Genomic DNA, 14,863 nt, shown 5'->3' on the forward strand with positions numbered 1-14,863 from the left:
CATGCATATATGGCTAGCAACCTTTCTAGCGCAGTGGCACTTCATTGATATATCCTCATTGAGTTTTTAATTGACAATTTCAAGAAAAGAGAAACCCTAATACGTCGAATTCGCTGGCACAGTTCATCAAAGTTAAAGATTTGATACCTTGCCAATCAACCAATTGCGCTAATCGAATGCCGATGCCGCCTTGATATGACATATATGCAAGTATATTTGTGGTATCTGCAGCATATACAACATAAAAATATGTAGAAAACAAAATAGATGGGAAAATATCCATAATCAGTTGGACCAACAAAGGCCCAATAAAATAGTTCAAACTAGTAAGACAATGCGAGTTGGCGCAGAAGTGACATGTCCAAGATTAAAAAAGTATTCATTTTCTTTCCTTACTCATCGCTTTCATCTTCCGCAACCTATACAGCTCTGTTAGATATGAAACTTAAACGTCAGGGTGGTGATTTCGACTTACTCCTTCGTGGAAGTTTTGCCCATCAGTCGTCTCCTTGATCACACCTGCACGTATGCACCAATCTCCGAATCGCTCCGGCACTTCTCCATCAGTGTTGCGCTCAAGAGAGTATCGCTTGAGGAGGCCTTTCATAATCTCGAGAATTTCATCTTCCATGATGGATGACCGATAAAGCTTGTTCAGGCGCTGTCCATGGTAGCCACCGCCGAGGTACATGTTGTAAGCGCCATAAGCCTTGCCCACAAAGGCGGCCTCAGCAAGCCATGGCCTGGCACAGCCGTTCGGGCAGCCTGTCATACGCATAACAATGCTCTCCCTCGCCAGGCCCACCTCCTCAAGCGTAGACTCCAGCTTAGAGATAAGGACCGGTAAGTATCGCTCAGACTCAGCCATTGCAAGACCACACGTCGGGAATGCTACACAGGCCGATGACGAGAGGCGCATACCACTAAAGGAGGTGTTGTCGAGTTTGTATTTGGCCATCAGCTCCTTAATGGGCGGTAAGTCCTCGTCCTTGACATTGGACAGGATCAGGTGCTGATTTCCAGTAAGACGGAACTCACCCTTGTCGAGTTTCGCCAATTCACGCAGGCCGGTACGCATGTGGAAATCAGCAGTGTCCTCGATGCGACCATTCTCGATAAAGAATGTAAAGTGGTTGAGACCTTTTTCGTCGTTCTGCCAACCGAAGGTATCGATATTCGAGGTGAACTTAAACGGACGTGGTTCCGCAAACCGCAGACCATCGGGGAGAAGGGCTTCGACCTTCTCCTTGAAAACTTCGACTCCCATATCATCGATGGTGTACTTTAGACGTGCGTGCTTGCGGTTCTTGCGGTCACCGAAATCACGCTGGACGAGCATGATCTTTTCACAGGCGACATGGGCTTGATCAGCAGGCACATATCCGAACATGCGGCCAGTCTGAGGATAAGTCTTTTTATTGTTGTGGGTGGCACCCATACCCCCACCAGCAATGATATTGAAGCCCTCCAGATGTCCATCCGACCCCTTAATTGCAATCAAGCCGATATCATGGGCATAGACATCCGTGTCATTGTGGGGAGGGATGGCAATTGTAATTTTAAACTTGCGAGGAAGGTACGTGGGACCGTAGAGAGGCTCATGGTCCACGACTGCATCTCCCGCAACCTGCACCTTCTTGTCATTCTCATCCTTCAGCCAGATCTCATGATAGGCAGTTGTCGATGGAAGGAGATGATCGCTTATTCTCTTCGCAACGGCATGCGCTTCACGGTGGTAGACCGAGAGCTCCGGCAGAGAACTGCACATAACATTTCGGTTGACATCACCGCAGGCAGCAATAGTAGTCATCAAAGCCCTGTTTATAGCGCGCATTGCGCTACGGAGATTACGCTTTATGACGCCGTGGAACTGAAAGGTCTGTCTTGTCGTAAGCTTCATGGTCTCATTGCCACATGAGCTACTGATGGCATCCATCTGAAGCCACTGAGACGGAGTAGCGATACCGCCTGGAAGTCGGCAACGTATCATAAAGCTGTAAGCTGGCTCAAGTCCCTGGGCCTTGCGCTCATCACGAACATCACGGTCGTCTTGCATGTACGTGCCATGAAACTTGGTCAATTGCTGGTCACTAGCAGAAATAGCCCCGGTGGATTCATCCAACAAACCCTCAGCTATAGTGCCACGCAAATAGTTGGACTGAATCTTAATGTCTTCATTCGTCAAAGGTGCTGGTTCCTCGGGCAGACCCTCGACTTTATCCACTCCCAGTGCTTGCCAGAGACGTGGCTCCCACTCGGAGTAGCCGGTCTGGTAGGCGTCCGGGTCCTGATCGTCACCAAGACCAATGTCTGTCAGTTTGCGGCCTCCGAGGAAGGCAACGCGGGCATCAAGATCCTTTGCAGGCTTGTTGTAGTAGATCCTATCTTCTTTTCGTGGCCAGTAGTGACTATCACCAAGACCAAAAACGGAATAGTTGATGGTAGACAGGTCCAAATCTCCAGAGTTCTTCACAACCTCCCAAAGGCTACGGCCGTTCTGGGGAAATTCTCCCTGGCCAGCAGTGCTGCTGATAAAAACCACATTTTCCTCGGTAGACAAATCCTCAATCGGATAATCGTCCATAGCCATAACCATGGTCTTCAAGCCCCTTGCACGGCCACGATTTCCGAGTCGCTTTGCCAGATTCTCTGCATTTCCGTTATCCGAGGCGAAAAGAATTGTCAACGGAGCACCGAAAAGACCCTCAAGAAGTTTCTCGTATGAGTCCTTGGCCTTACGCTTCTGTAACGCACGGACTTCGGTTCCATAAGATTCGGAAAGGACAGAAGAGAATTTCGGTTGGCGGTTCATGAGCTGGGTCAGCTGGTTATCCCTTCGAAGGAACTCCTCGAGCTCACGCTTGATGCGCTCCGAGTCCAATTCGAATTTCGGCTCACCATGTTCCTCGTTCCCGGGATTCCAGCGGTACAGGGGCCAGTACCCTAGATCAACAGCCCTCTTGGTTTCCTGAAGAACGGTGAGGGCGGAGTCATTCTCTTGGTTATACGGTAGATAGGCAAGAACAATGGACGGTCCCTTAAATTGTTCGGCCTCGGCCATTGCCTGAAGAACTTGAGTGTAGGACCCATAGACAGCAACAGAGGCAACATAGGCATTGCCAAAGTTCATGGCATACAACCCAATATCCTTCTTACGACGAGTTGGATCAGCAGCAGCACGTTCCGAGTAAGGCTGTGAGTCAATGACAAGCATATTCACGTTGGCACCAGAAGCCAGTACATGATGGACGCCGGAATTTCCAAGATCATAGGCCCATGCGTCCGAGCCGACAAGCCATTGAGACTCGTTGTAGAAGAGTTTCTTCGACTTGAGAAGGTGCCTCGACAGTTGGGAGCCATCGTTTGAAAGACGGGCGATAACGTCGGGGGCCAATCTGTTTGCCTTGGAAACGTCATTGGCAACAAGAGCCCATTTCGATAGCCAGGCCTTGGGGCGCTCAGTCGCGAAAGTGTTTGCTTTTATCGCCTCCTCAACCTCTCGGATAAAGCGCTTACGGTGTTCCATCCTTGCAACCAGCGAGCCAAACCCATACTCAGGGCTTGCTGCAATTGTGGAAGAAACCCCAGCATTCTTCGAGTTCAGCTGGTTCGCGATATGCAGGCGATCACTGAAAAGCTGGTCCAAGATTTTGAGGTAGGCGTTTTCAATGTGAGGTTGCTCCAGCGGCGTCTGAATGGTAGGAGCTCTAGAGCTCCCGACCTCCAGGTTCTGGATGGGAGTCGGGGAGCCCAGGTTCTGGACAATACCACGAAGCGCCTGCACCGAGGTGGAGGGTTCGATGTAACCGAGTCTGTAACCCACTATTTGAAGGTTACGTCCTCCAGCAGTAGCCGGTGTCAAACTCGACAGAAGATCCATAAACGAAGGTCCCCATTTCGTAGTTTTTCGGACCTGCTCCAGAACAGCAATCTTTTCAATCGAGTTCGGAATGGAGTTGGCAATTCCGCCTCCCACCCAAGGTCGGTAAAGGCGTGCAGTAATGAGGCCAATACTTGCGAGTTCAGGAGCAACATCTTCCCTAGCCAGCACATCCACGAACACTCCTGTCGAGCCGAAAACGAAGATAGCTGCCTTGGCGTCAGACGGGCCAGTATATTCTATCGCACGGTAGCTGCGTCCTGCGGACTCCGACAACACGCGCCAAATCTGAGCAGTCCATTCGAAGATATCAGCGGAGTTGACTGGCCGCACAGACGAGTTATCGATAGTAGTGGCCACCGAACTGGTAGCACGGCTGTCCGTGCTACTAGCCCTCCTGGAAGATCCAACAGAAGAGTTATCGACACTAAAGCTCGAAGGGGTTTGAGAGGGTTGTGTTTGAGCAAAGGCAGCGTCGGGCTGCTCCCTGGACGTGTTTGCCACGACCTCATCTGTGACAGTAGCAACACGTCCCGAGTCGGTATACAAAGTTTGGACACCGACATCATTGGGATGAGTAGCAGCATTTCCACCCAGACGTAACAGCGTCTTCACGACATCCACATTCTCCTGTGGTATGGCCTCATCACGGGCTGAATTCGCCGGGTCAAAGAAATGGATGACACCCCTTCCAGACTTGCGAGAGAGGGCATGCGCCGTAATGGCAATATCCTGCGCTTCCTGAATTGTTTCCGAGTGCAAAAAGGTGAAGCCACATTGCCGTATTGAGCTGATGACTGAATAATCTGGGAATGGATAAGGCTCCAAGGCAACATGGAGAACTACAGGATGGCTCGCCAGACGATAGAGGTGAGGGATAGATGAGAGTAGGGCAGACGAGCTTGTGACAACCGAAACCGCACTTCCCCTTTGCAGAGGATGAAAGGCAGAGAGAAGAGGGTCTTCATTGTATCGTACAGCTAACACCTATGGGAAACCGTCAACGGATGCTCTTGGTGTTTGTAACTTCAGCAACACTTACATTCGTAACATTCTTGGACAGAAGGTTATGGACATTGCCCGCCTTGAGGGCCTTGAGAGGCTCGCTGAACCAAGAATCTGCCTGCAGAGAGGGTTGGACGGAAAGGACAACATCGCTGGCGAGGTAGGCTACTCTTGCCACTGTGAGTATCGAACAATGGATTAGCTCTCAGTTTCAGCTTTCAATACGCGGGTTCAATCATTTAAAAAAAAAAAAAAAATGTTAAGATACACTGAGACAGGCGGGGCCATACCTGCTTCTCCAGCAGTTGAAATAGATGCCATGATGACAATGACTGACTGCGTCGCAAACCGCTGAAGGTGGGACGGCACTTCTACTATGAATGTAGTAGAGAACTGGATATCACCGCAGACGGTGACTCCCCGCCCAATTCAAGTTTCAATAGAAGAGATGAAGAGGGAGAAGGAAGGGAAAACAAAAGGACACCCCCCCGAAGTCATGGAAATTTTAGCATGAGTCTTTCCGTTCTCCTGCCTGGCGCAATCCGCCCAACGCGATAGTTCTCCATTGAACCTGTGGTGAATCTCCGCCATCGGGGTTGGATCAGCAGAGCCCTGATTGGTCTGCGATCACGACATCGATGCAAACGGCTGCGGGCAGACAATGCAAACTTACCCGATCGAGCCAAGTGCGGCGATCCCGTGACGACAGGTCGAGCACGTCACTTTCATCGGCGGCTTTTGCTCGGGATAGTCTCCAGATGAATCCCGTAAAGTCTGCGGTGAACATGCAAGAGGATGTAATTAGGCCTGAGGCATGACATCCGAGTCCGCGTACCCTGCGGTCATTGGGCTCTATGCTGAACGGATGCCTTAGTACCAACTATTAGTGGTTATCTAGCCGTATACTACTCCGTACCTCGGGTTGAACATGCTCTCTCGCGCGAGAAAATTCGGCCAATAGACATTTGAAGGGCCTTGGTACTTCAATAAAAAGGGAGAAAGAAAAAAAGGTTTCTATGGGAATACTGCGCCTGTGCAGTGACTAGCCGATTGTCTTGTAGTTGTATATCAAACCTGATAAAAGGGGAAGATAAAAAATAATTATGAAAGATGGAGATGGTGCAAATTAATACTGATCCCACGTGACGCCGTAAAAAAGAAATCCAACCCTTATCAATAGGTATCAATGTACATGCTCCAATACGGGGCTTCGTCTGGAGGGATAGTGAAACCTTTTAGAACCCCATTCCCGAACGATCGTGGATTCTGCGCTGACCCATTTGACCCCTATGCGAACGCCTCATATATGAAAGAGGGAAGAATATGCAAAGGCACCTATCCACTGCAAACTTTCCGCCCTCTGAATCGTAACCAGTGTATATAGATCATCTCGCCATATACAATAACAGGAATGAAAGGAAATAAAACAGGCCATGTGTCACAGAAATGAGAGGCAACAAACAACGATACCTCACTGATGTGTCCTTAGGTTTGACAAGGTATCAGAGATTCTTCCCACTTCTTGCAAAGCTAGCTACAGCACACTCGCAGTCTTGGCAGTGGGAGAGGACTCGGATTTTCACTAGGACCAGCGTCCGGCCAGGGCGTGAATACGTAGTTTACGCCGAATCGGAAGATTCGAACGACACCAATCACCTGCCTTCGCTCCAATCCTGCATCTTGACGTTCATCCCTGGAACTTCATAGACAGGCCGTTGCAACGCGGCAGCCTGAACAGCTAACTGAGAGGGCTGCGGGGGACCGGTGCCTGACCGACGCCTTCTCTCTCTTTCAAGGGGGCCCGGAAGCTCGGTGTTCTCGGCACGAGCGCGAAACCTGCGGCCCATGTTGTTCATCCAGCTTGTACCTTCCTCATCTTCTCCAAGCCAGTAATTGCGACCCACACTGATCATAGCACGACCAATTTTTCCTCTCCAGCCCTGGCCGTCGGGGGTAAACGGCGAGAAGGGTTCGCGGTCGATATCAGCCACACTAGCCACGCTGGCTATGGACGCGTTGCGGCTGTGTGTTGGCAATTGGGTGTGGCGAGGCACGGCAATATAGAGGCGCAATGACTGACGAGCAAATGCCAGCATGACAAACACAAAGTAGGCACGGACTATCCACAGAGTACAAATAAAAACGATGCTCTGGAAGCTTTCGGGCTGATATACGGCGTTGCTGAGGCCGTCGGAGCTTCTGGCATGGTGGGCTCCATCGACCGAGTCGGCGTAGGTTTCGTCCTGATTGGGACTGGTAAAGGCGGTGGTCTCTGAGATCGTCTCACTACCCGGGCCGGACACGTTTCCGTTATCATAATGCTGGGAGACGACAAGAAACCATGTTACCCCAAAGGCAGCCGTGTATGCGGCATTGATAATGCTATCGAAGAGGTAGAGGTAGGCTAGTGCGAGGCATTGTAGGGGAGATTGTTTCCTGATATGAGGGAAGAGCAAAGTCGCGAGACCGAGGGCGATTAGGGAGTAAATGTACATCGACAGTTGTACTGGAGAAAGGTCGTAGCCGGTCAGAAGAGCGAGCAGACCATAGAGACCGCTGATTTTATTGAGTAGTAAGGAAAGTGTAATTAGAGCAGCGCCGGTACGAAGGCTCATCACATAAAGGAATGTCTGTAGAAGGAACGGATCAACCAGCGTCGTTAGCAGAAACGAGCGACCGAGAGCCTCGAGGGAAAAAGTGCTTTTGATTCCCAGCGATCACGAGCTGTCCAAATTTTTCTTCTGTGTCTGAACATACCTGAGGCCGCGGGATGCGGAGGAAACGAGTTGATAACCCCATCTTTTCTGGTATCGCCGACGGGGGGTTATCGGTGATAGTGGCACAGGAGCAGAAAGAGGAAAAGGAATGGAAGGCAAGGGGTCACGGGGGAGAGAGAGAAAAAAGAGGCTGGCGCTGGGGATCAGTGGGCCAATCATAGTAGCACAGGGGCGCCATTTTCCGGTAGATCCGCCCGTTGATCACTGCCACTTCTCTCTGCAAGCCATGACGTCTGTCTCTGTACTACGTCGTAGCTTCTGACTGTGGCCTGATCTTTGTATACGAATACGATATCATCTACGAAACGTAAATCTAGATCGATTGCCAATTTAGCATCTGTCTGTAATACCAGTTACCATTGACAGCGACATTTTGAAGGGAAAGCTCCAAAAAAAAAAAAAGACCTACTACTCCATACCGGATAGGGATTGGTGTGGACGGATATATAAACAAGGTTCTGTTTGACGCCAGTTACAAAGTACAGACTACGCCGGTTTGAAGTTATTTAAACGTAAAATATCAAATTAAGTCCCAAAATCTATAAATTAAGGTTGGAAGTCTAAAGGGATCGGGGAGTAGAGAGGGAAAAACAAAGAGAAAAATATGGTATTTTATGCAACTGATTTATACTTACTGAGCCTCATGTAATATTGAAAACAGTTGACTTCAACACACAAGGGGTGATAGCTCAGTTGGGAGAGCGCACGACTGAAGTACACTTCAATCTGCATTCTCATATGCTATCGTGAGGTCACCGGTTCAATCCCGGTTCATCCCATTATTTTTTTTTTTTCTGGTTTTCCCTTCGCATCACACCGCCTACTATGTATGTATGGTATGTATATATGTCACTATACGGACTTGATTTTCTGGAGATACTGAGACTTTCTTTCCCCTTTCGGACACCGCCGCTTTAATGAGGGTACTCAGGGGCTTGTTCAGTGAGCACTCAGGGCCTGCTCAGTGAGCAATCACGTGGCTCCCTGAGAGGCTCATCTCTCCTTTATTTAATACGGGTAGTTTGGCAACGGTACTAGATTACCCATCTCTAAATACCCATGTCTGTTCATATGTCCGTACAAGATAACGCAAGCAGAAAACTGATGGGAATTGAATAAGCATTAAGTAGCAAATTGTCTGGAGTAAGTGTGTATAATTACGGGCCTAGTAAACAAACTGTACATTATAAGTACGCGTATTCTTCTCCCGTTTTGAAGACTAATCATGGTGGTTGGTGGTAATACTGGTGCAGGCGTTGTGTGCCTCTCGGTGTCCGATTACGTTAGTTCTAAGATCATGCGAGTCACCGCTTTCCTAATTTGTACGCGGCTAAGGATATAGAGGTAAGATGAGGGGTGGCCTACCAATAGGGCAAGGGTTTATGGACCCACACGAGCCGAATGACAACATTATGCGGAGTGCTTTCCTTGTAAGTCCTGTTTTGCCGCTTTTCTGCTTTACATCCTGGCCTCTTCTACGGTGTTGTGTTGTTCCTGTATCTCCCTGTGTTTTATACCCTCGAATCCTGCAGACTTTTTGTCCCCTCTTATTCTCCTGTCTTATGTCCAGCGTTTATTCTCTTGTCACAATGGACCCAGCCCCAGAGTTTAGTGACGCGCAGAGGATACGCCTTATCGACAGACTAATGGAGACGTGCAAGAGAACAAATACTGATTCAATTACGTGGGCATGCCTCTGGCTTGCCGACCCTTCGAGACTTCAATCCCTTGTCTCCGATGCGGAAGCTGGCAAGGCAAGTATAGTGTCTCGTGCTGTATTTAACAAGGACGATAACGTCCAGATGGCCAGAGCATGTAAGTTGTAGTATATAACCACCTAAAGGACTTAGCTATTCTACTAAGAGTGGCTGACAGGTTAATCGGTTAGGGGTTGGACGTGCGAGGACTTCTGGCCAAGACCTAACTCCTAAAAAGCGTCCGGCGGAAGCATATGAATTGTCGCCCTCCAAGATTCCTCACCTTGTACGTGGTTCGGTGTCGTCTGGCACAGCGAGTCCGGCTCAGCCTGTGGGATCTGGCTGTGTCACACGATCAGTTGTTGCAAATAAAGATGTAAGCCTCCATGCAGCTGTCCACATTGTGCATCTACTAATAACAGATAGTGTAGGAGGCGCGACCAGGAGAGCTGTGTGGTCACAAAGGCAGGAGAACCATTGGAGATTGCTCATATCTATTCCTACTCTATGGGAAGGCGAAAGAACAGCCAGGCACAAGTTGACTTTTGGAATACATTAAAATGTTTCTGGAGCCAGGAACAGGTTGCTGCATGGGAGGTCGCTGTTCTAGGTCCCGAGGGAACTGAGACAGTTAAGAATCTTATATGCCTATCCAGCCATGTGCATGCTCTGTGGGCCAAAGCGCGCTTTGCGTTTAAGCCACTAGAGATGGATGCAGATAAAAAAAGATTGAAGGTTCAATTTTGTTGGTTCCCTTTAACACCATTCCAGCAGACTATGCCAATAGACACCCGCCCCTTGCTTCCGAATAACCTCGCTTCTGGCCCGAGGAACAAAGCTGTTTAACTGTAACACGGAAACCAAGATATGTTCCGGCGATGTTATTGAATTCACTACTGATGACCCTGACAATCTCCCCTTACCATCAGCCGCTCTTCTTGAAATGCAGTGGATCATTGCTAGGGTTATTGCCATTAGCGGAGCTGCAGACGTGTCCGACGAGGATTTCGACTCATTTACGGACTGGCAGGGGCCGGGGTGGTACAGAGAACTTGAGGTATCGGATGATGAAGAGTTTTCAGAAGAAGCACATGTTTCTAAAGGCGATTGGGAATTTCCTGACGAAGAAAAGGCTCCAGGAGAAGCAGGACGAACCCCCGCTTGTGCGCCACGTTGGGGAGAATATGCCTCCTGACCAAACCCAGTCGAAATCCCCAGCACAGATCAGGCAGAGGCCACCTGTCCTGCAGAGAACGAGCACTAAGCAGCCGTATTACTAGCCCAAGTCTTGTCTACGTAGCCGAAATCGGACCCCGTGCGCGAATCATTCACCCGTGAATTTGATGTCTTGGGCGTACAAATCTAGCAGCTGTCATTTAATGTGCAGGACAAGATACGGCAAGAGGTAGACGCTGCATTGTCAGGAATGGGGAGATGGTATGTTTAACCTTTATCGAGACTAATTAGTTGTATTACAAAGCAGTGCCGGGAACGGGGAGATCGTTATGTTTACTCTTTCTTAAGATCGATTAGCTATGCTACCGAATGAATATTATTAAAATTATGTTCTAATATATTTTAGCCATTCCCTCCCCTGAACTAACATCACAAATCTATATTTCATCTCCTGATCTTGCGAGTATATGTAGTGTGAGAAGAAGCGGAGGACTCCGCCGTAGTAGGTAATTCCTTGGACGTCTGGAAGAATACTTATAGGGGCAATATTGTGGCTTAGATGGGTTTTCACCAGATGCTTATTAACTCATAAATCTGTAATAATGAACATAGAGAAACAAAAAAGTCAGTCGGATTACTCCCCACTGAATTTTTACGTTGCAGGTGGAGCAGAAGGAACAATGACCATAATTGCCTGTTCCATTAATAATGCCATTGTTCTGTTTGGGTGGGTAAGGGGGGGGAATGGTGAAAAGACGCTGCGAAGGAATATGATCGCTGGTGACACTAGCGTGGTGCATTTTATTGAGGCTATCTTGCTCAAGCCAGCCTCTGCTCAGCCCCTGCTCAGTGATCAGCTCAGGCCGCTCAGGGCGTGCTTAGATCTGCTCAGTGAGCGAAAAGCGGCGAGGGGTGAGCACTAAAACGGAAAGGGAAAGGCATCAAGCTGTCAAGAAAATCAAGTACGTACTGTGTATGTAGGGAAATGCAGGAAAACAAAAAAGGACAACTTTTGTTGCTATTTTTTTTTTTATCTTTTATGTTTTAGATGCTGTTAACCTATTTTACAGATACAAGTAACTATATAAGAGCATTTCTAGTAACCATGAATCCAAGACTCAGTGGTGGACGGAAAATAGCCACCTAGTATATAATACTCTGTACCGCAGCTGGAAATTGCTCCCCATAGATGTCCTGTAGAGAAGTTTCCTATACTCACCCTTCTACTGTGTCGTTATTTTGGAAATTGGTTATAGATAGTACGTCAGAAATTGTGACTATAGAGACGCTATATCAAGGCTGGCTATAACTTCACCACACAACCTGTAAATCTATACGATACTTCCTGCAAGGACTCAGTCTAGGTTTTTAATATGATGTCCGCTAGTATCCAGGAGGAAAAGTTGACCGTAACAATCATTCAGGAACTTGCATCCGGATGCTGCAAGATGCAATAAAACATTCGATATCACCCCAAATATCAGGGTAAATCGGGATGTTAAAAAATAAAGGAAAACAGGAAGAGTAAGGAAAAGCTTTGATCTAAACACGCTATTCACCTGAGAAAGTAAGGGAAGAAAATGTACATCTTAAAAATGACAGAGCATTATGAACAATCTCAAACCTCGTGATTGAGATTCAGGGAAGCTTATGGCGACATGGGTGGTAGTAAAGACCGGGTAAAAGCGAAAACAGCTAGCATGCACATCCATCATTGCTCGTGGTCTCTTTGGGGTTTATATTAACGTCAATCACTGAGAACCGTTATTAGCATAGCAAAGCACGAGGAGTAGGGTTGGTACAAAACGAACTGTGGTTTTCTCCCTTGTTAGCTTCGCCCTCCATCCCGGGTAGAGCCTGGGCTATCCTCCTGAACAGTTGCTTGACATTGTGGCCGACTTTGGCGCTAGTTTCAATGAACATCAGTCCATTCTTCTTTGCCTCTTCTTCCCCCTGCGCTGTCGTGACTTCTCGCTTGTCGTTAAGATCAGTCTTGTTGCCCACTAGAACGATGATCACGTCGTTTCCGCGCTCTCCCCGTACATCATCAATCCATTTTCTAGTATTCTGGAAGGACTTGGCATTCGAGATGTCATAAACGACTACGGCAACGCTCGAGTCACGAATGTACGAAGGAATTAAAGACCGAAATCGTTCCTGGCCGGCAGTATCCCAAAGCTGAAGTCGAACCGTTCGGTCTTCCAAATACATAGTCTAAATGATCATGTTGGTTAGGCGGTATGGTCATGCAGAGAGATGTCTGGCATGACAGACATTTAGGTCGTGGTGGGGTTATACCTTTGAGAGGAAGTCGATCCCAATAGTTGCCTGATATGTGTTGTCGAATGAGTCGTACATGAATCGCGTAATCAATGATGTTTTTCCAACTGCATTTCAGATGTTAGAAAACATATCACCCAGACCGATAGCATAGCATGCTGTGGACTGCCGAGTAGAAAATGTGTTCATACCACTCTGTTCTCCCAAAAACACCAACCTACAGGTGGGTTAGCAATCAGTGTACATCAACATCAGCGCAAGGGCACGGAAAAATACTTAAACTTTTTCAGTGGGTTCGAATAGGACCCTACTCCAGCAGCGGACGCCATGGCGACTGAGGACGTGTAGCGGTTAAGCTTACAGAATCAGGGGTAGGCAGTGAGCACGACGCGAAAACAATATTTCGACCAACGGTGGTGGGAGGGTTGACTGAGAAGAGTGCGAAGGAGACAATGGCCTGGGAGGGGAGAAATCGGGGGGATATTAGACGGATAATGCGACCAGGCCAGGCGCACGAGGTGTTCCTAACGGCGACGAGTGAGCTCGACCCATGGGGCCGTCCGGGGAAACTGTACATATGAACTGGCAAGCAACTCCGCCGCCAGGGCGGATCAATTCCGGGCCGACCGCCGAGTTGAGTCCAGAGGAGATGACGAGGAGGACCGCCCTGAAGCTTTGCTTCCACAATTCCGAACACCCACCTTCAAGTGTCTTGAGGCCCGTATTTTGGACTGTCACACCCTCCAGCTTATCATGGGTCTCCTTTATCCTGCTGGTGCTGCAACCGTGTCACTCCTGGTGATAGGAGGCTGTAAGTGATCTCGTTTTACGACACGGGTCCAATTCCTTAGCTAATGTATACTGCTAGATATGCTCTTTCACGGAGATGGTGAACAGTTCAATGTAAGAACCCGTGTCTTTCCGCAGTGTCAGCCATGCCTATCTGACTTTTGTTAATACGATTTATTTCTAGGTCGGCCAATTCCTTGAGTCTGTGTCCCCATATGCTTGGGCAAACTTTGGTATTGCTATGTGCATAGGATTGTCCGTCGTGGGAGCAGCATGGTATAACCCCATTATAGCAAACAATTCATTTGCACGGTAACTCACAGCAGGACCTCTAGGGGTATTTTTCTCACGGGCTCTTCGATCGTCGGTGGCGGTGTCAAGGCACCTAGAATTCGAACAAAGAACTTGATTTCGATTATTTTCTGCGAAGTTGTGGCTATCTACGGGGTTATTATGGCTATTGTATTCTCTTCGAAGCTCAACCTAGTGGACAACGAGGAGCTTCTTACGGGCGGCAACTATTACACTGGATACGCGCTCTTCTGGGGTGGAATGACTGTTGGTGCATGTAACCTGATCTGTGGTATCTCTGTTGGCATGAATGGTAGCGGTGCCGCCCTGGCAGACGCTGCCGACGCTACCCTGTATGTTCGACTGCTCTCCCGTATCTCGGTGCAAACAGGCGTTAACCATCTTCCTTGCAGGTTCGTGAAGATCCTTGTCATCGAGATTTTCAGCTCTGTACTCGGACTTTTTGGCCTTATTGTCGGACTTCTGATTGCAGGAAAGGCGACTGATTTCGGAACTTGATGCTCTACGGGAAAGTCTTCTCCCAGAGAGGGCTCGGTGAACCCGGGTGGGAATCATCCGTATGATTTCGATTTTAACTTCACTTTCTTCTGGTGTTTTCTTTATATACCGCATTGGGGCGTATGGATTCGAATTGACTGTAGAGACTTGGGTATACGTGAATAGCTTCGATAGTCGCGCTTGATTGCCATGATGAGGCCCAAAGAAGTGGTGTACAGTAACTGGCGTCGGGCATAATGGACATGTTAAATACCCAAATGAAGGCCTATCATGTCCCGTATCAACACTAGAGCCGTAACCATATGGGGTGCTAGACAGTGATCGAGAGTAGTGGTGCGGTGTGATGCCTTTCTTTATCAAGGGATTTATTCGGGACCGATACGAGGAGCCGCGCTATATAAGGAGATCCCCGCACCACCTATAAGCCCCTCACTCCAACAACGTCCATG

General features: G+C 48.5%; 5 protein-coding genes and 1 non-coding gene across 6 annotated transcripts; 3 read left to right on the forward strand and 3 right to left on the reverse strand.

Moving 5' to 3' along the window:
• Positions 1 to 392: 392 nt before the first annotated feature.
• On the reverse strand, positions 393 to 5,206 carry ATNIH1004_004172 (sulfite reductase (NADPH) subunit beta; the record flags this gene model as incomplete). Its single annotated transcript, XM_033568843.1, has 4 exons — positions 393 to 419; positions 476 to 4,867; positions 4,923 to 5,062; positions 5,176 to 5,206. The coding sequence occupies 4 exons, from the start codon at positions 5,204 to 5,206 to the stop codon at positions 393 to 395; spliced, it is 4,590 nt and encodes a 1,529-aa protein (XP_033427649.1).
• A 1,331-nt stretch (positions 5,207 to 6,537) lies between these two features.
• On the reverse strand, positions 6,538 to 7,684 carry ATNIH1004_004173 (inositol phosphorylceramide synthase regulatory subunit KEI1; the record flags this gene model as incomplete). The annotated part of the gene is made up of 2 exons (XM_033568844.1): positions 6,538 to 7,515; positions 7,643 to 7,684. 2 exons carry the CDS (start codon positions 7,682 to 7,684, stop codon positions 6,538 to 6,540), a joined length of 1,020 nt encoding a protein of 339 aa, XP_033427650.1.
• A 656-nt stretch (positions 7,685 to 8,340) lies between these two features.
• Positions 8,341 to 8,441, forward strand: ATNIH1004_004174. Its single transcript has one exon. It is a non-coding gene; the product is annotated as a tRNA-Phe (tRNA).
• Positions 8,442 to 9,308: 867 nt separating this feature from the next.
• On the forward strand, positions 9,309 to 10,623 carry ATNIH1004_004175 (HNH endonuclease signature motif containing protein; the record flags this gene model as incomplete). Its single annotated transcript, XM_033568845.1, has 5 exons — positions 9,309 to 9,477; positions 9,551 to 9,735; positions 9,786 to 10,094; positions 10,147 to 10,522; positions 10,565 to 10,623. The coding sequence occupies 5 exons, from the start codon at positions 9,309 to 9,311 to the stop codon at positions 10,621 to 10,623; spliced, it is 1,098 nt and encodes a 365-aa protein (XP_033427651.1).
• Positions 10,624 to 12,230: 1,607 nt separating this feature from the next.
• Positions 12,231 to 13,144, reverse strand: RAB6B (Rab family GTPase YPT6; the record flags this gene model as incomplete). The annotated part of the gene is made up of 5 exons (XM_033568846.1): positions 12,231 to 12,289; positions 12,347 to 12,749; positions 12,834 to 12,922; positions 13,007 to 13,032; positions 13,092 to 13,144. The coding sequence occupies 5 exons, from the start codon at positions 13,142 to 13,144 to the stop codon at positions 12,231 to 12,233; spliced, it is 630 nt and encodes a 209-aa protein (XP_033427652.1).
• A 165-nt stretch (positions 13,145 to 13,309) lies between these two features.
• On the forward strand, positions 13,310 to 14,414 carry VMA16 (H(+)-transporting V0 sector ATPase subunit c''; the record flags this gene model as incomplete). Its single annotated transcript, XM_033568847.1, has 6 exons — positions 13,310 to 13,386; positions 13,460 to 13,626; positions 13,684 to 13,718; positions 13,789 to 13,880; positions 13,940 to 14,248; positions 14,309 to 14,414. The coding sequence occupies 6 exons, from the start codon at positions 13,310 to 13,312 to the stop codon at positions 14,412 to 14,414; spliced, it is 786 nt and encodes a 261-aa protein (XP_033427653.1).
• Between the last annotated feature and the right edge of the window lie 449 nt (positions 14,415 to 14,863).

The sequence above is a fragment of the Aspergillus tanneri genome (assembly GCF_003426965.1).
Source record: "Aspergillus tanneri strain NIH1004 chromosome Unknown AapTan_3_pilon_pilon_pilon, whole genome shotgun sequence".
NCBI lineage: Eukaryota > Fungi > Ascomycota > Eurotiomycetes > Eurotiales > Aspergillaceae > Aspergillus > Aspergillus tanneri.